The sequence below is a fragment of the Passer montanus genome, unplaced genomic scaffold, assembly GCF_014805655.1.
Source record: "Passer montanus isolate IOZ18808 unplaced genomic scaffold, ASM1480565v1 scaffold58, whole genome shotgun sequence".
Classification (NCBI taxonomy): domain Eukaryota; kingdom Metazoa; phylum Chordata; class Aves; order Passeriformes; family Passeridae; genus Passer; species Passer montanus.
The window spans coordinates 1,018,811-1,040,220 of NW_024370816.1; the positions used below are offsets into that span (position 1 = coordinate 1,018,811).

Here is a 21,410-nt window from a genome sequence, read left to right on the forward strand (position 1 = left end):
GAAACCACATACCATTCAGCATTCTGGTGCACAGCCAATGACAGCTTTATTATGTAGGTAACCTTATTTAACAATAATCTCATAGAAAATGGTTATTTTTTTAAAATATAAAGTACCAAATTTCATATTGTCACTTAAAATTTAAACAAAATATACCAGAAAAGACACCCCAAAAATCAGCTCAGTGAAATCTTTTTGTCAGTCAACATTTGCTGCTCCTTTAAGTTGGGCTTTGCTTTTCTGGAGTCAGGCAGAAGGCAAAGTCAGCTGCTTGCTAAGGATGAAGTGGTAAATGTCCCTGTTTTCTCAAATATCTTTTGCTATAAAAATGATGCTTATCTACACATGTATTTGTAAGTACACAGATCTGAAATAAAGCACAAGGCTTATAAGCTAACAGCAACTTCATGTGCAGATACTGAGATGATGTAAAACTTCCACAGCAGGGCAGGCTTGGGGGGTGTCAGTGCACACTGACAGAAAAATCCACTATTTCACATTCTCTTTGTGCCCAATGCAAAAATTTCATCATCTCTGTGTGTGCATCTATACAAGCATTCATAGCTACACACAGGAATATTTCACATATATATGCAAAAATTCATATATGTAAATACAAAAGAATAGCTGACATAGTTATGTAACCCAGAAGCCAAGTTACTCAAATTCCTACTCCAAAGAAGGCAACACCCATCAAAATTCTGACAGCTCATGCTATTCCCTTGCAATCTTCAATCCCTGCCATTGTATGTTACATTTGAATTAACCCTAGAAATTTCAATATCACATCATTTGTACACAGAGCTAGAAAAAGATTAAAAGTGACTGGACAATTCAAAGCCAATGTACTTCAATTGATCCATTCAAATGTGGGATTTCACTCTTCAGAAATGCAAGCACAAAGCAAGGTATTTACTGTAAACCCTTTGCTTCATTCCACTTATTTAATTTAGACTTGCAAAATCAGAGTTGACCAAGCCAAGCTTAGGTCAAAATTAGGAGATCACTGTGTTTAATAATTTTCTTCTACGAAAAGAAACCTCAACCAAAAAAACCAAACCAAAACAAACAACAAAAAAAAGCCAGAACCAAAAAAAGCTGCCAAAATGTTTAGCCTATAATAGCCTACATCAGTGATACTAAGAACTCTTTGGGCTTTGCTGTTTGATATCAGCACATCATACAAACTGGAAAGTCTGCAATTAAATTTACTCCCATATCATCACTGAATATCCAGACATTCAAATTACCATGACAATACTGTGTGTTATTTGTAAGTAAGTAGTATTCAAAGTAGGATATCTGGATAAATAGAATACAATTAGCACTTTTCGCACAGTGTAAGTCTGTAAGAATTGCATTGTTTGGTAAAAGTAGTTCAAATTCCAAATGGACAGATGTTGTTTGTTGGCAAAATAAGTAAAATTGTTTTAAACTGAGGAAAAAGAAAAAATCATTTCAAGTAACAGATTCAGTTACTTTTAAAGCTTCGGTTTTAATTCCATTCTTCCATGAAAATGGTTGACTGACAACTGGCCTCTAAAACATGATTTGCACAAATCACAGTAGCAGCTTACAAACAGATGAGTGAGGTAAGCAGTCTGTGCCAGCATGGATGGGGCTCCTCAGGAGCCTGTCACATCACCCTGCCTCACAGCAGCAGCCAAACTGACCTTTCACTGCACCCTGCTTTATGCACTCAGCACATTTTAATTACTCTGGTGGAAGTTATTCAAATGTACTATGAAAAGTAGACACAAGAGCTCTTCTACTTTTTTGTCCCCTTCAAAGCAGTACAAAATGCTGTGTCACTGCAGATCACAACTTAATGTTTCCATGGATGCTGCCTTTGTCTCTTTTCTGCTCCCACTTTTATTTTGACTACTTTTGTTCCTCTTTTCTTTCAGAGACTTTTTCTCTTGCATCTATCCAGAACAAAGCAGTTGTTCCATGGCATGTACAAACACCACACTGCCACATGGGTATTTAACTCTCAAGGGCAGAATTCATAACTAAATCTGTGTTAGACAATAATTCTTTCCTTCTTGAATGTCAGCAAGGCTAAGTTGGTAGCAGTGAGGTCCTTACACCAGAAATTTCTTCTGTCCTCTCAATTCTGTGATGCAATGCATATTCTTTTTGCTCATTTTCCATCCAACTTGGTCCTTCATTTATATTTCTGCTCTGCTTTGGAGCCTGCACCAGTGCATCAAACTGCATCACTGCCATAAGAAGAAAGCTGGCAGTGTGGCTCTCCAGCTGCCGTGTTTTGCCAAGATCAGTTTCCAGCTGATCATTTGCAGGGTTCACAGGCTAAGCAGCCACCTCCTCGTGTATGTGAGCACCACCATCATTTCTGCTGCTTAACAGTGAAGAGATCTCAGGGTCCCCAGCCCTAAAACTGAACAACTCACTGGCTTGTAAGTGTGAAATGAAGATAAGAGTACCAAAACAGCTTGGTGCATTCTTCATCAAGAAATTTATGTTCTTCCTGTTCTAAGGAGCACTTACAGATTACAATTAAATCTCTCCCCACTTCTAGGATGCTCTTGTTTTACAGAGTATCAGTGGTTAAACTAAAATAATTTCTAAGGCTTCCTGGTTTTAAAGCTTCTCCCTGCTCTTTTGTATTATGCTTCTTTTCTATTTAGCATTTCACGTACTTGAGTATGCATGCAGGAAGGCTGCTGCATAGATTTTAATCCAATTGATTCCTAAAAAACAAGATTTCCAAAGAAATCAAATTCTCCTTTCCAGAGTCAGCCTAACCTCAGAGTGGGCTGATGCATGGGATTCAAATTTCTCCTCTCTTCCACTTCACTACAAGGGACACAGTCCAGTCCTAACAATAAATATGTAGTCTTAAGCACATAAAATTATCACTTAGAACTAAAACCACAAACATAAAAAATTAACCTATTATCAGGAGTGGACAAAATTCAAATCTTTCACTCACATAGCTTTCTGGAAATTCATAAACCAAAGTTGCTCTAACAGAAACAGCTACAAAGAAAATCTCACAATGTTAAAAAGCTAATCAATGCTTACCATTAAATTTTTAAATTTTCTATTTTCTGCAATGTGGAAATAGCCATCTCTTGTTAAAATCTTGATGTGTTTCACTTCGTTATTGTACCTGTGGGCAATGAATAACTTATGAATATAAATGTGTTTTTAATCAGACACAATCAATAATTACCTGAGGGCATGCCCCTAGAACACCACACACATAAATTCTTAAGACAAAATGTATATCTGTGCCAAAACAAAGTTGACATCTAATCAACCAAACATATTTATTAAAGTACAGCTAAAGAAGTAATCTGTCATCAGAAAAAAAAAGTCACAGCTAACTGCTTATTCTAATTGGGAATTCCCATGTACTTCCTGCTTTTATATTCACATTGATCAACAACATGAATGCAAACAATAATTTGCACCCACAAAATGTAAAAACCCACATTTTACTGAATGGTCTGAGATGCAAAGGGCTTTGAGTTCTCACCAAAGTCAATTAAACTGATCTCTCTGTACTGCAAACAATGCTTACTTATCTCCAACATACTCAACCTCTATTTTTGTAGCTAATTTGCTACATCAGCATTATAAAAGCATTGCTTCTTTCCTTCTATAAATCCTGGGTGTTTTTGACAGCAGCTTCGGCTTTCCTGTATTGACTCTCTTAAAGGCTGCACATAATTATGTAATGGAAACAGTGGTTTATTTCCCGTATTTATTTCAAATAATATGTAGACAAAAATGAGAACAGGAAACTTTCTTGAGGCATTCTTATTCCATTTCCACTTACTTAATACTAATTGCATATTCTCCTGATTCTTTGGTCCTGTGCCGCACCAGGTAAGTGCTGTTTACTCTGTTAATTAGTTCACTTTCTGCTTGCAATCGTTCCATTGCTCCTGCAAACCTGTAACAAGGAAAATAAAAATTGCCTGTGATTTTTTTCAAAGCTCCAAAGGACTATTAAATATGCAATAGAGAGTGAAAATATTCTACATATCATGAGGACCAAAAATATATCAGTTGCAACTGAATACCACTTCCAGATTTCTGAATGAAGAATAAAACATGAAAACATTCCACAGTTGGGGGTTGTGGAATTCCTAATTTAAAAAGTACTTATTTGCATGGTGAATACAATATCTGCTAAGGAAAGTGCTCAAGCCCAAGTATTAGCTGCACGACTGGTGGCTTGAAAAGTTCATAAAACCAAGTGGTTCATCTGAATCAAATTCTGCAAGAGAAGCAATACAACAGGGGTCCAGAACCTTTGAACCACCCTGAGTTTTAAGGAGATTTATTACAACAGAATGGAGAAGCAGCCACAGAGGTAGATCAGGTCAACAGAAGACCTGTATGAAAATTTGGTATTTACAAAAGACAGTATTTTATTTGGTTTCATAACTATGCATAACCTCTAAAGGCTAAAGTGCAATGGATATACCCAACATCCAGAGGAAAAAAAATAAATCAGCCAAAACCATCCAAATTTGAAAAAGCTGATGCTAAGTGTTGAAAGCTAAGACAAATAAATCACTGATTCTGCAGCCTGGCAGCATGAGCAGATCTGTGCCCTTGCTCTGCCTTGTGCTTTGTGTAGGACATCATGACAGGCTGTCATCAGACACTCATTTGCAAAACCACAGGTTAAACTGTTAATTGGAGAAAGTGACCTAGCTTCCAGGAAAATTATGCTTATCTTACCATTTTACAAAGGCTGCCACCACCACAGATCACCCCTATGTAAAATTTCACACCAATACATCACAACCAATTAGAAAGAAGCTTTAACTAAAAAAATAGTTCTTTATTAAAAATCCATAGACGATAAAGATTAATGCCAGTAATATGCTTCCTTCTAACAAAATTATAAATCGACTAAATATTAGAAATTAATTCAAAATATCAATTTTAAACAATAAACATTTTACTTGTCTTGTTATGAAAAACCAGTATTTGTTTAGATGCGATTCTAACTGCACTTTTGGCAAGTTAAAAGGAAGTCAGAATTCGTGTCTAAATGGTAAGGCATAAAACCAGTGAAAGAACACAAGTGATGCTCTCTCAGAACCACCATGTCTTTTCTGAGTTGTGGGAAAGAGTTCACACACTTCATAAACCCCAGAGCAGCAGTGGTTGCAGTTTTGATACAGCAATTTTTCCCAGTGTCATCAAGGTTGGAAGAGACCTTCAAGATCCATCTAGTCCAACCTTGCACCACCACAGACACCCCTAAACTATACCCCCACCTATATCTCTACAGCTTCAATGTTGGTGGGGGTTTTCAAGGAAATGCAGAATTATTCATGATAAAAGATGTGTTCAACACTATTCCTTCCTTTATTCACTCAACATACTTCATATACGTCCATGCTTCATATAATAATCATCTCTTATTGTTCTATTTCAGACCTCTGGGACTAAGGCTGTACAGCCACAGACTTTTAAATAAAACATCAAAAGCATTAAGCACTTTATTATATCAGAAATACTTTTAGGTATGCTTTTTAAGCATGGTATTGCTTTCCCAAACCATTACACAATGTCTTCTTCTGCAGCCTAGAAAGGTTAAACTAATATAATTTAAATTGTAGTAAACACAGTTACTTTCTGGGACTGCTTCTTTCAGAGATTCTTGTAAGACAAGACAGACTTACCACAGCTGTGAAGAGTAGTCTACTGGCTTAGGAACCTAGGATTTCAAAAGAAAATTAAGATCAAGATTTTTTTCCTAAAGACCAGAAATTAGATAGATTTAACTAACAATATCCAGGTGATCTAATTCATCTACAAGTCTATTTTCTTTCAAGGAAGTTATAATAAAGGACAAATATTCCATATCATTCTGAAAGTAGTACATAATACTTTAAGCTCTTTTCTTCTGTGATAGTTTGTTTTGGGTATTTTTACTTCACAGAACTGTTCAAAGCTTTTCTGACATTGCCTATATTTAAATTTCATACACAAAACAGCTCAGTGTTCTGTACTGTAAAAAAGTGCACTAAAACATGCAACCAAATTAAAGTATAAAATTCATTTCATGTATTCAGGTCTGTGTGGCCTTAGACTGTCCACTGGGAAATATGCTCTATAATCTTCAGAGAGACCTGAGGATATTGCACAACTTCTATCACATGACATCATTCATTCCTTTGTATTCGACTTGAGCAGCTGTTGCACTGTATCTTGCTAAGATACAGTGCAACAGCTGCTCAATTAATTTCATAATCAATTTCATTTGATTATGAAATTAAATTTAAAAATTACACTGCAATCATCTTGCAAAATTGATGTTATATGTACACAAACATATGCATAGAAAATGTTTATTCATGCACAAGAGGCACAGTATCATCTCCCATTAGTGTGCAACAACTCCGTATTACCCTACTCTTCCAGAACAACGTGTGAAATTGCACAGTCCTGAAAAATGGACTTTAGTGAAAGGTTAACATAAATCTCACACACTTACAACTTAAGGTCACATATTCTTAGTAAGCAAACATGTTTTGGTTTTTTTCTTCAAGTAAAACCAATGAATGTTTTCTTTTCTGGACTCTAATAGGGAAGAAATTACAGTAATATTCTTCTCAACATTTTTTATTCATGATATATGGAATGTCACCAAAAGAGACTTTCAAAAACAAATCAAGTCAGGAAAATATTATTACAAAGGCCTATAAACTTAAATTGATTGAATTGCAATCAATTACAATTCCCAGTGTCTTGACCTCAAGTATCAACCAGGATCTCTATCAAGTCTCTAGACCTGACCTTGAAATAAACTTCAGTGTGGAAGACATTAAAGTTCTCTGTGAAAAAACCAGGCTCACGTGTTTGGCTTGTGTAGCAGTAAATCCTAACAGGTATTAAACAGTCATTTAGTCTAGTTCTTGAGAGAGAAAAAAGAACCATGCATTATTCCCAGACAGTGTAGAGAAAGGGCTCTTTTCACAGCAGCATCTGCAGTGCTGGCAGCACTGAACCCCTCAGGGGTGCAGGGCACCCAGGAGAGCCAGGTGTCACCCTGGCAGCAGCACTGGCCTTTCCCATCCCTGCAGATACTGGTGGTGCTACTCAGGCAGCTCTGCTTCTAATGGCAGAAAGTTAATGGGCTATGTGAATGCTGACAAACAATTCCTAAGCAAAATGTTTCAGGGGATCAACCTGATGACACACTTCAAGGCCACAATTTCAAAAATTACAAAGTTTTTACATGTCACAAGATATTCTTAAATATTTGGAATTTGTTTCAATATTTTGAGCAGTGGTAGTAGACCAGAAAAGATATAAAAATTCAAAGGTGGTTTAAGTCCATCCTCCAGAGCACTTAAAGGATAGATGAGTAGCTGCTTTTGTAAATTTTGAATGGACAAATATATTCATATAACAAGTGTTGCTCATTGGCATAAAGAGGATAAAATCAAATGTTATTCCAGAAGCTCTTGGCTCATACTGTGCTATGTATTCAATGCCTCTGCAGAAACTAGAAAAATGGAGGAAAGCTTGGAAGAAGCAGATATTACTCATATAGTGCATAAAATGTCTGCTGACATATACTACTTATTTTAAAGGGAAAAAATTGTTTATAGGGACATCTGTGAAAAGTCTGGAATATAGATATTCTGGAGCTCAGCAGTTTTTCATTCAATATTCATTCCTAAAGTCTTGTGATATATGGATTTTATGCTGTTTCTGGGCATTTTTATATCAGATGGTTGTAAAGACTGTTAGACGTAATAATAACAGTAAAAGTTATAGCATGTTTAAAACCTGATTGATGTTTCAGTATCTTTAACTGCATCATTTATCATAATAAGATGTTTATATTTCATCCTTCCAAGTTAACAGTGGTGAAGCATCAATTTATCTTTTTGTTCTGATCATGACACCAGTTGGTAACATTTCATGAATAGTATTTATTAATTCTGTAAAACTGTGTTATTTTCAATGCTTCTTTAAATAGTATATTTTAAATTTAGCAGAAAGCTTCACCATTAGAAAGACATCTACATAACACCCCAGCAGCATTTTTCCTAACTTCAGATATCACACTGCCAGTGCTTTTAAAATATATTGGTGATTCCTAAAAGTGCTGCTGCAGCTGGAGTCAATGACTACAAAATGACTGATGGGGTCACTGACAGTGACACCATGGAATGGGAAATCCACCCTTGAACAATAAGCAAGGGGTGGGAAATTCATAAATTTAACAATAAGCAAAGGGTGGAGGGATGAAAGCTAAATTCATACAACAATTTCATCTTCATTTCATATTTGTCCTCTCACCCAAACTAACACAACATGTACCAATAAACAGTCTGTGTGTTCCTCTTCAAACAAAATCCTGGAAATAGGGTATTAAAGATGTCTTGTGGTATTTTAACATACTTATACTCTTTAGGATCTCATGTATACCTGCTCTGGAAACTAAGGCACAATAAGCTCCAAATATATATCAAAATGCAGCTACTAAGAGCTGACCCCACCTGCTTATAAAAGCCATTGAAGTGGTATAAAAGCAATTTTACTAATAAGTCAAACTGTTGACAATCAGGTTAAAGTAAGTGAAAACTACTTTAAAGCAAAGTAGGGACTACAATTCATTACAGGGTTTATGGGTTTTTCTCAATTAACCTCAACAAAGGAAGGAACTGATGCATAGTGTTACAGAGGGCAGAGAAGGAACAAGTGTCTAGTATATTAATACATCATCACATCTGTACATAAAACTCTTGAGTACATATTATAAAATTATTTTTCTTATTACTTTCACAAACTTTGAGATTGAGAAGATTCTTCTGTGAAATAAAGACAGGTAAGAACATAAAGAAAAAATTTATCAAGCAGTCAGAATTCCAAGTTTTATATTAGTTTTACAATTTTTAAACTTACTACCTAGGCTGTAATCCCTCTCTCTAACCCAAAGTGACTGGGGAATAGATTAGAGCCACAGCAGTCTCACCTTCCTGCTGGGGAAGGAAGAAAGTTCACTTTCACATAAAATGTGTTTGATCTACACTCTGGAAACTCGTCAGACAGTTCAATTTCTTAATATTCCCAAAAGTTAAATCTGCTTATCAAACTTGTTTTCTTGACATGTCCTACTTATATCCAATAACCAGAAGTATTAGAACTCTCTACTTTAAGCAATACTGAACCCACCATGAAAGCAGCAAGGAACTAGAAACAATATTATTTTTGTAAGATTAATTTTATCTTGATGAACTAATTAACTGGGCAGTTTTCCTGTAAGGTGGCAAACAGAAGTAAATAATTGTACTTACACATGGACTAGGTTTTACTGCATCACTGGGGAAGAATCCAAGCTCTCCTGTTGTTAGATTTCTTCCCTAAAAAAAAAATCATTGCATTTTTGAGACATAATTGGGATTAACAGTAAATAATAATACATGCCCAGGGATTTAGGACAATAAATATATCCAAGAGTCTTTAAAATAAAATGCTCTTCTAATAAAGTGTTCTCAATATTTTTGTGGGTTTGTTGTTGTTTGGTTGGGATTTTAATATAATTAAGTAATAATTATAACTGATAGATGTGAAAGCTCTGAGAGAGGAGAGGCAAGAAAGGAGCTCAGAGACTGCAATGTGATTCCCAGTTCTGTCAATGTCTGCCAGTGTCTGATATCTTCATTAATGTTAATTATCTCCTTTCAAGTTACTTCCTCCTCAGCTGGCATTCTACAGAAAGCTGCCATCCTGCAACCCTGCAGATCCCCAAAATGCCTACAGCACTGTGCAGCAGGGGCAGCAGCCCCTGAGAGAGCAAACTCCAGCAGGAGTTCAGAGCTAGTGAACCAACAGCCAGTGTTAAACATTTCCCTAAGTGATGCACGTCAGTGGAAATCAATTGGGCAGGGGAATGCTGACAGAATTAAAGATGACTCTCTGATATGATGCACTGACGTGCTGGAGATGCATCCACGCAATGGGAGACTGGGGCAGAAATGCATCCAGCACGGCCTAAACCGAGCCTGCTCTGCACCACAGCTGCTGCCCCCACAGAGTGGCAGGAGCACCAATTCACTCCAGCTTCTAGCACCAAAGTGACCTGCCCATCACAAATCCATGCTTCAGCAGCTCACACACAGTTCAACACCAACCAAGCTCTCCTGAAGAACACCTTAAAACATCTTTTTATTCCTAGTAGTAATATTTGGCAGTGAAGACATTTCAGAGTAGAAGAGAGCACATACCTAAAATCCTGAACACAGATTCATAAAGTGAAGGCATCAAAATGTGTATTTAGGCAAACAAGTGTCTTAATTTAACTGATTTTTAAAAGCACATAAATACTCAACCTCCATTAAATGTAATATACTGACTGTAAATATAATATTTACAGCATTTGGCAATGAGATTAAGCATGAGTACTTTACAAGCATTAAAATCATGCAAATTAGATTTCTTTTTTATTTTTGATGGCATACCTGCAACATAAAAAAAATTTTAAAGGGAAAAACCCTCAAACATAAATGAAATTTCTTCAGGGTTTCAGTTCATTTTGTTTCAGTAACACTAAATGTGTAATTCTACCATAATACCACCACAAAAAATAGAACTCACAAAATTCATAGAGTAGAGCTGAACATAAAATAACAAGGGTTTATGAAAAAAAATACAAACATACTTTGATTGGTGCTATCCTAAGCACAATAAGTGAGTGCAGCATCCTCCATAGGAGATCACCATGCAGTTTATCATACACAGTAGCTACCACCTTAACCAAAAACACAGAAAAGTGCAGAGGCAGCAGAGGAGAGGGAGAAGCACATAGGCAGTACTTAAGCTAAAAGTGCTTTATACCAGTGATATTTAAAAAAATAATTCTGTGCAAACAAGTGACAATCTCACAGACCTGAATCTGTGTTCAGCAAAACTTCCTTACCCTGTTTCACATCATCTGCTTGAATACAGGTTACCCTTTGTATCCTTGTATCCATATACTCCTGAAACGTGAATCCCTCTCAAGTACAGACCTAATTTTAAGCAGAGCTCTGAAACAGTCTGCCATCCAAGTGATACTTATTTTCAACGCTAATCCTACCTGAATAGCAAGTGGTACCACACTCAATAAGACCAGCCACTGAACAAAACATATTAATGTCTATCAAGACATGTTTGACCACACTTCAGCTACAGCTCAAGCACTGCTTAATAACCTGTATTATTTATTTGATGTGCTGTAAAGAATGAAAAAGTTTTACCTAAACCACACATACTTATCGATTACAATCATTTGAATTTCTAAATGGTCAACTTAGAAAACCACTGTAATATTAGTCTAGTGGGTCAGCTGTAAATTACCCTAAAAGCCCTTTTGAATAATTAAACATTTTAATATGAATTGCATTTTGCAGGCTCTTTCTTAATATGCATTTTGAAATGTAGACGTCATTGAAAGACTCAGAAAAATCTGTATTAAGCAGTCTGTGACAAGAGAGAAAAAAAAATTCCGGAATGATGCTAATGGAGATGACAATTTCCATTAGGATTCAAATCTATTACTGAGGCTTCTAGGGAAAAGCCTAACACACTTTCTGGTTTCTGCTAGTTAAACACAATGAGATTCCAGCTAAATTCTTTAGCATGATAATCACAAACAACCTCTAAGACAATTTCCAGTAAATTGAGTTGACAGATGTGTATGAACACGGCAATAGAATCAGTCCCACGTGGTAGCAGTAATTTTGGCTTGTCCTAATTGTATTAGTCAGATGATTACCTTCTAGCCAGTCCTAAGTCAAGAGCAGGTTTAAATGCTTCTCCAGATCAGAAGTCTAGACCTTGCAGAACCAAGTCCTACAAACAAAACTACACAGGCCAAACTCTGTCATTTGAAAAGATTTGTTTTTAGTGATGTGAAATACCCATGTCTGCTAAGTAACAGGTTGGGGGGTTTGGAGAGGAGTTGGTCGGTTCCTCGGGTTTGGAGGGTTTTTTGGGAGGGGGTAAGGTGGTTTGGCTACACCTATTTACATATTTTTCCAATAGATAAAGTAATTATGTTGTTTATTACTTCTCCCAATTAAATGTTCAGGATGATACAGTGACATGAGAAGAGTTCACTGATCCTGTCCGGAAGAGTTTGAAGAGATTCCATCCTAACTGTAGCCAGAAAAACAAAAGCCAAAACAAACAAGAAAAAGTATGACCCTAACACACAAAACAGACCAGGCAGTTTTTATATTATATTCATTACCTTATTATAGCTTAAAAAAAGAAACAAAAAAGAAAATCAGGAAGATCAACACAGGAACATCAATTGAAAAAGATATATTTTCCGCTTGTTGTTCTATTAATCTCCTGATAGTTCTATTTAGCTCAATTTCCATGCTTCCAATAATACAAACAATTAAGAAAGCAATCAAGAGAAATGAGACATTTTAATGAATTTACTGTTAAAGTGAATACAAGTCAGCATTTGCAACATTTATAGTTCTCATTAAAGAAGAAATTTTAGTAACAAAAGTAGTGATGTGAATCACATGACAAAATTTTGCCATCAATAGAATATACTTTTCCCATGTATATAAATCCCCTATCCTTGATTGACTTGAGTCAGCATCAAGTAGTTTAGGTGTGGTTCTGTTTTGCACAGCTATTTCTCGCCCTTATAAATGTAATATTCACTAACTGGGTTTGTCAACACAGTTTTTACTTATGCTGTGTTACAGAACCAGACACTGAAAACTCAAAAAACTTTGCTTTTTGTGCCAAACACTCTCCTTAACTCTTATAATTTCATGTCAACATAGCTTTTACTTATGTTGTGTTACAGAAACAGAAAAATCAAAAACTTTGCTTTTTGTGCCAAACACTCTCCTTAACGCTTATAATTTCACTAGGATTGCCACCAATGTCATGCTCTTGCAGATTTATTTACCAGGACTTTTACTTTGAGGTTGCAAGAATAAAGATGTACACTATATAGGAACTACTGGCAATCCAAAAGCAAAATTAGTTGTATCAGGTATTTATTTGGATAAATCACAAAGAATTTTGTTGTTGTTGTTCAAAAAGAAAAAAATTTGGGAGAGTAAAATATCACTAAGTAGTTGACATTTGGACAAACAGAATATAGCCATTTGCTATATGACACAGTACCTGCCAAAATAAGCTGTGTGCATCTCCTCGAATGAGTTCAATAGTGTCCCCAATCTGGATATGCAATGGTGGCCCATCCTGTGCTGCTGGCTGCGGGATTCCACTGTAGTTCCGAATCACTTGCATTTTTGGTAAACCTGAAAAAAAAACCCTATTAAAATAAATAACATAAAAAGAAAAAATCCCAAAAGCCAGAATCAATTTTTACTTAATGACAATCTACAGAATCTGAAAACCATGACAGCAATCAAGCAAAGAAACACAATGCCTTTAGCAGGTATTTGACTAAGGCCCTAGTATACTTAGTATTATACCAGGCACAACCAAATAGAAAATAATTACTTGGGAAAAACATCTCTATCCCCCTTTCTTCTTGGGGTAACATTGATTTCAGGCTTATGGAGACTCTTCTCTGTACATGTGCACCCATGGCACTGCACAGGGTTCAAATATTAAGGCTATCTTTACAGTTTAAGGCAAAGATTTCAATGAACTAGCATTAAAGACACCAATATGAATAATGTCATCCACTTTATAATGCTATTACCAAAAACCTACAGCCAATGTGAACCTGGCCAGGAGAGTCAGGATCACAATTCTTTGAGATTTCTTACAACACTTTTTGGGTTTTTTTAAATTTTCACATTATAACATGATTTCTGGATGCCTGTAGCAAAGCCTGGATCAACTGAAGGTCTCACTTTCAAGACAAGAACTCTAGATGCACACTAATTCTTCCACATCAATACTGATTGCATCATGGACAACTAAGCTGGGTTGGGGATTTTTATTTTTTTTAAGGGAGTAACCCATTCTTTCTGCTTGTACAAACTAAAGCACTATTAGTAACTACGGTTCAAGAATCCTCCGCAGGCGTGTATCAAATGGGGGGCAATCCCTGTATCTTCATTCAGAAGACAGAACTGTAGATATTGTAACCCCATGTTCTTATAACTTTAACAGCTTTTTTTTAAAAAAAAACAACATTTTAAGTATTATGGACAGCTAGTATATTGCACTCAGAGTGTGCTCTGATACTATAAGAATACTTGAAATCAAGTGAAGCACCACCCACTCCATAACAAACTTGTTAAAGACTTACAGGCTTTTAGAAAAGCTTTTTGCACTCTATTTCTAAAGAACAGCATTTTATGACAACAGTTATTTTTAATTATTCTCCCTCTATCTTTAAAAAAAACCTATAGAATAATTTTCCTGGTTTTAACTAAACATGGGATTTTCAAAATCATTATCATGAAGTGGGTATATCAATTTCAAATCTTAACCAGACAGTTTTTGGTTAAGTAAGAGTTTTGTAAAAATCTATATTAACAATTACAGATAAGAGTGACAAGCTGCAAAGTCAAGGTCACTGGGCTGCCATATTTAACGTGTTTCTTGCTGGAAGGTCACCATTAATTTCATTGTAACAACAAAGGATCAGCAAGCCCACAGAAGACTTATTTCTGTTGCAAGAACACTACTGTAATTTAGGTGGCAACAAACACAAATATCCATGATCTCCTCTAAATTGTATGAAACATTAAAGAGATCAACTTCTATAATTACTACTCTCTGTATTAATGAATAAATACTAATCCTAAGTGCTGATGAAACATTAAGCAAAGTAATACCAGCTCTTACATTACTCAACCCAAATGACACCTTAACTTTTACTGTTTCTGCAAGTTACCTGGCATACTTTAAATAAGCACCTAATTATTACTAAGCCATTATTCCACTTAGGCAAATACTAGACATTACTTTGTTTCTAAACTGAAGGCTTTCATGCTTTCATGCACTGATTCAGCACCAACAAAAGCTCCATGCACTGCATGGCAAACACAAGTAATGTCGCATCCAAGTGCCTACTGAAAGCTGACAACTTTGTCCTAATGGAAGCAAATCCCCCATCAGAATCTGAATTATAGTTCTGCATATGCGATGAACAAACTGTCAGCAGGTATTCCTCTAAGGGACATACATGGAAGTCAAAACAAATGCACAAAACAATTACTCACATTATAAAACCATGTATTTGGTGATTTAGTTTATCACATTATTAGTGTACAGATACAATATACTTAAAACCCCACCCCTGGATTGAGCTCATCAGAATACAATCAGGAAATAATCATGTACTTTTCGATTAAAATCCTGGTGGGCTTTTTTTAAGATACTATAGTGCTTAAGTTATTAATCATAAACATGAATAAAAGTACTTTTTATTTCTGTTCCACTGGTAATTATAATTTTGGCATATCTGAAAACCAGGGCAAGATGACTGTGGAAAAAAAGGAGAAATTGTGCTGTGTCAACTAGCAGAATTATTCAAAAGGTAACACAAAATTAATCCTGTTAAAACGTACTATGCCCAGCATACTCGTGCATAATTCAGTATGCTTGATTCTGTAAAATCCTATGACAAGTTTCACTATGAAGTTACCTTGGCAGATATAAGGTTGGAAGATTTGATCTAACACCTCTTGACATCACTAGAAATAATCCTATCATTTAAATAGGCTTTTGGGTTACAGCCTTAATGGGGTTTATTATCTTGCTTCAGAACCCTCCTTAAAACCTGTTCATTGTAATGCCTACAGAAATCCTGGGAACTACAGTGCTCATTTGCTTGCTGTAGCTGGTCTCTACTATGGTGACACACAAATCTTATTTTTCTACTGGAATTTTAACACCTATTTTATCCAATTGTTGTCCTTGGCCTACTTAGGAGCTCCTTTTGCTCAGTGTCGTTGCTATGAATACTCACTAGCACAATGTCACACTCACATAAACCAGCACCTGGAGTAAGTGGGATGCAGGGCCAGGATTCCTGTATTTTTCAACATACAGGAATCACTGACACTGCAACGTCTTCTTTCATTCAGACACTTCTGTAATGATACTGCCTGCTAGCTTCAAGGCTATGGATAAAAAATGCATGGATGAACACGGGAAATGGTATTTTGGTGCTAATTATTTTAGCACATGTTAGATTTTACTCAGATTCTGAAATGTACTTTATAGCTCCAAGTAAAACAACTAAAGGTAAATTCACTCTTCAACAACAGGAGTGTCTGAGTCACTGAGGGCCATTTTCAGTACCAATAACAACACACATGCACACACAGCCTGCATCAATCAAAGATACAAAAGCAGTCAGTATATAATGAAATGGTTTTGCTGTGCACAACTAATAGGTTTTTCTAGTTATATGAAAATATCAAAAGGACTTATCCTTGTCATATAATTTTAAACTTTTTATTTTAATCAGCTTTTCCAACAACAAAAGACTAAATGACATCTTTGAATCATCAATGAAAAACAAGTACATATTCTGGAATAGCTAAATTTTCATGGGTAAGTGTTCTTCTCATAGAACTTCCCTTAGATCACCATTAAGCATGGAAAAAATAAATGGGGTACAGAAAAAATAATAATTTGAGGGAGAGAGTCAAGAAGCTCCAAATAGAATACTTAACTTCTTTTTTAGTATGCAATTACAGATTTGATTATAGTAGTTCAGAAAGAGTTTAGTAGATTAACACTGTGCTGGTGGACATTTAATTGGGCAGAAATTGGTCAAGCCCTCATCTTCTAACATATACAAAGGACAAACACTGGGGTTTGATGTACCCAGACCTATCCATCATTAATATACCAACCATCTCAAGCAATCTATGAGTTTAACAAGTTTACCCTAAAACAAATCTGTTTGTTCCAATTGCTCATTCTAGAACTCTATAGTCTGAGCACTTGGATTGTGCTGACTTTGGCTGGGGGAGTTCTCAGAAAAGGCAGTATGAGGCTACCTGTGGTTTGAATTTGTGCTGAAAACAGGCCTTGCCTGCACAATGTCAAGGCCTTTTCTGCATCTTTTACAACCGTGCCAGTAGGCTGGTGGTGCACAGAAAGCTGAGAGGGGACATGGCTGGGACAGCTGGCCCCAACTGACAAAGGGATAAGCCATCCATATGACATCAAGGTCAGGATATGAAGTGGGGGAAGGAGGAGGAAGAAGGGATGTTTGGAGTGATGGCATTTGTCACCGCAGGTCACCATTACAAACAATGGAGTCCTGCTCTTTCCTTGGGATGGCTGCACAAGAGAATGGCCAAGAAACAGTGAATTAAACCTCTTTTTTGCTCTACTTGTGCGTGCAGCTTTTGTTTTAGCTGTTAAACTGTCCTTATCTCAACCCACAAGTCTTCTCACCTTAGCATTTTGTTCCTGGCTGGGGTTAAACCACAACAAGAATTCTACTTCTCAGTGTAAATTAGTTCATGGCCAACTTACATCCATTTAGAAACAGGAGCCTGCAGAGTTCTTTTCCTTGGCTGCTTTTATTTTCATACTACAGTTAAAGAGAGCAATCATACCCCTATTAACCTTCATTTTGCTAGGCTAAAAAAGCCAAGTTCTTTTAGCTTCCTCTCATAAGGGACCAATTCCTCTGAGGCAGTACAGCAGCTGCTTTACAGAAGTTCAGACAGACAAGATCTAGGATATTTTCCTTGTCATTCTTGACATTTCATTTTTAATTGCCACATGGATTCGTAACAAATATACTCATTAAGAATCCTGAGAACTTGCTGTAATTCAATAATGCAGACAAGAAAAAATGGTATTCTACAGAAACCTGAAATGCTTTAGAGTTACTGATTATTTAGAGTAAAATTATGGATTATTTGTGACAGAAACAGTATAGAACCTCTATGCATTAATTACTGAAATGTGAAATATGTTAAGCATTTAGAGACACTAATTGCCATTGCAATGGACATAGCTGCAGTACTGACAGTATCTGACAACAGCAGAAATATATCTGGCACAAAATGTTACTCATGAACATGTTAAAAACAGGGTAAAATTCCAACACAAGGGAGATCAGCATTTCATCCATATATTATCATCAATTATAAAAATCCCATTGGTTTCCATTAAGCCAGATTTCCGCATGACAAAGTTTTTTATCTGGAAACTTTCTAATTTAAAGACACAAAAGAGCCTGGTAGTTTCCAATACTGAAGTCAAAAACCAAACGTATCCAGTTATGACACCAATAAATAGCTAAAGCTTACTTCACTTGAAAACCAGGAAAAAACCACAGATTCCTGGAAAACTCCATAGCCAGGCTCTGCGTCACAGAACTAACATAAATTGATGGTCTAAATAGTAGCATATGAGAAAAACAGAAAGCATGATAGATCAAGATTTATAAGGTATCAATTAGGTTACATTATAGAAAAATAAAACCTTTCATAAACTGTGCCATGCATTTGAATATTTCATCTGATAATTATGAGTCAAGGAAGGAGGCTACAATTTAGAATTAACATAGTACATAATAAGTTACAATATCCACTATATAGGAAACAAAAAAAAAGTAAACTACTTGTATTTCTTACAGCAGCTCTGCATTTCTAAACAACACTGAATGACTCTCAGAGTTTCATGCAAGGATTCAAAAATGTTATTTTTTGCTAACAACGTGCATAATGCACGCCCTACTACGACCTCTATCTGTCAAAATTGATTTCAGCATCTGTTATTTCCAAGCAACGCAAAACGTGGTTTATGCTTTGGGCAGGGATCATTCTAACATACAAAATAATGACTCAGCATATAGGAGAGCAGGGTTCAAAGGTGGATTTCTGGATAAAATTTATACTGTTACCAGAAATACATGAAACAACTTTGTCTGCATTAAACATCCCTTCTTAGTTCAACTGTAAGACTTTCTTTTTCTCTATGAAAAATTTAGCCTAGTCACCAATATTTATAACCTGACTGGAAAAAAACCACACTAATGCAATGGAACTAAGCTTCCTGACTTCATGAGGCTTTGAACCTGAAGCAGAATTTTAGACCATCTGACAAGGCCACATCCTGATGTTTCCAGAATCGCAAGAAAAAAACACTGCCTTTCATATAGGAAATGACACAAAGGCTCACTAATTCTGTCCTTTCTTTCACCACAACAGCATTTTGGGTGTCTGTTTGGAACCCCTGAACTTGCTTTGACACTTTTTGGTTTATATCTTTGCAACTACTAACATAGAGAATGTAGTCCTGCTAAGAAAGAAGCTGACATTTAGTGATTGATAAGCCTTCCATAGTAAAGACAGGAGGAATATTCCACCTGGAATCTCTGAGCAGATACATTTCCATACATCTTCACACTCCACCCAGGAAGTGAGGGCTAACTCATGGCAGTGTCTCACCCGATTAAATGTCTAAACAGTAGCCCACAGTGTCATGGATGATTTTTAAAAAGCAGAAATTAAAGAGACACAGGCAAAGGGAAGCTCATATTGAAAGAAAAAAAAATAGTATTTACACCATGGTAAGTAAAATTACACGTGGAAGGCTTCTGATCAAGAAGCATAACTGCAAATACTAAAGTAACAAGGAGTTACAATTGAAAGAGAAAAACAGATGGGTTGATAAGGACAGCAGTGTAAAGAACAGGTGGAACTGTTATACCCACAATCTGAGCATCCATGACACAAAATCACCAGCTTTGACATGTTTTTTGGCAACATCATCTAGGTCCAACACTAATATTAAAAGCTAGTTTAAGGAAAGCTCTAATATGAGCATGAGCTGTATGAAAACAAAGTCCTTTGGCATTCTCTGTACGTTCTTCCAATCAGCACTGCTACCTTCAGTATTTAAAATCTTGTTCATAATCACTGTATTGCAGAATAAACCATACACTTGGTTCTTCTCTCTTGCATTTATCACAAGAGCAGCTTCCCAACTCCTCATCAGTGTCATCCATCTCCACAACCAGTGGAAGTCAATGGTTTTGTTACTGCCAAGGCAAAACTTGTCTAGAAGGCCTTCTCAGCTGGGGAGGAGACATGAGGAAAGCAACACTACTAATCTGTTTAAAAAACCCACTTCCATTCAGTTTCTGAGGCGGTCTATTAATGCCTCAAAACAGACTAGATTGGGGTGGGATTTCTTAATTTTTAGGCCAAGTACTTTAGAACACAAATTACAGAACTCATGTAGATGGAAGATGCCAGCACAGTCTATTAAGAGCACTCTTCAGAGTGGCAGTGATTTAAATAATTACTATTGGACAAAATTAACACAGTTAATAAGTACACATACCTCAACGAAGCTATTTTAATTGAACTTTATATTCTCCCAGTTTTAGTCATTATTTTTGTATGCAATTGTAATTAAAAGTTCTAATTTTAGATACTGCTTTTAAGCCTTACATTCGTAAAATCACAAAATGGGCTGAGTTGGAAGGAACTTTAATGATCATCTCATTGCAACCTTCCTGCCATAGGCAGAGACATTTTCCATTGGACCAGGTTGCTCCAAGCCCCATCCAGCCTGGCCTTGAACACGTCCAGGGATGGGGCATCCACAGCTTCCCTGGGCAACCTCTGCCAGTGCCTCACCACCCTCACAGTAAACAACTGCTTCCTAACCACACCTTCCTCCTTCCAGTTTAAAGGCAAGGTGGCTGAAATGCTGACAGAGCCTGGAACTCAGGAATATTCCATTTGTCTTCTCTTTAACTGCTTTGCCTTGGTGTACCATTCAATTAAGTCTCACTATTAGCATATGATTAACCACAACTCTGCAGTTTATCACTTAATTCTCAAGTAAAAAAACTACACAAGACTGATTATTAAAACATTTATCAGCTACCATAAGCCTGAAGTCAACTGTGAAGTTTCTGTTTATAGAAGTAAAGCAGCCCTTTCTCCCACAAATAGAAAACTTGCAAGCACTGGGGCAAGATGGAGGAAGGATGTGGGGAGAGCAAAATTCCTCACTATCTCAAAATTCAGGTGACAAATCTGTAACGCACTCCAAACCACATCTGATAAATATCCACATTTCGCTTCCATCAAAATGGAAGATTTAAAGACTCTCACCTTCCAGAACACATACAACTACTGGGAAAAACACCCTTTTTTCACAGTCCTCGCCATGCTTTCTGTCACTGTCCCTCTCTTTTAACAATTTTCCTTCCTAAAAACCTTACTGAAACAGTTTTTTTGGTTCCCTCAGTCCTTTACTACCTCTCAAATCTACGTTTTTTGAGGACTCAAATTTTCCACCATTTCGCCTTAATGCTGCATACAGAAATTGTATTCTTGGCAGAGACCTCTGCAAAAATGGTCAACCATCAACCAAAATGAAGATGTGTGGGAGGAAAAAATCTGTCTGCTAACAGTCTGATCAACAACTTGTTATGAGAAACAGAAAAACACCACAACTCAGGAAGTCCTTGT

General features: G+C 36.3%; 1 protein-coding gene across 1 annotated transcript in view; it reads right to left on the reverse strand.

Annotated features, from left to right (window-relative positions):
• The window catches only part of VAV3 (vav guanine nucleotide exchange factor 3), a 147,367-nt gene that overhangs the window by 15,172 nt on the left and 110,785 nt on the right, over positions 1 to 21,410 (reverse strand). The window contains exons 20-24 of the mRNA XM_039726393.1: positions 13,147 to 13,283; positions 9,306 to 9,371; positions 5,676 to 5,710; positions 3,809 to 3,925; positions 3,049 to 3,136 (exon numbers count right to left, since the gene is read on the reverse strand). Of these exons, the coding sequence (XP_039582327.1) occupies positions 3,049 to 3,136; positions 3,809 to 3,925; positions 5,676 to 5,710; positions 9,306 to 9,371; positions 13,147 to 13,283 (443 nt within the window). The remainder of the gene's footprint in view (positions 1 to 3,048; positions 3,137 to 3,808; positions 3,926 to 5,675; positions 5,711 to 9,305; positions 9,372 to 13,146; positions 13,284 to 21,410) is intronic.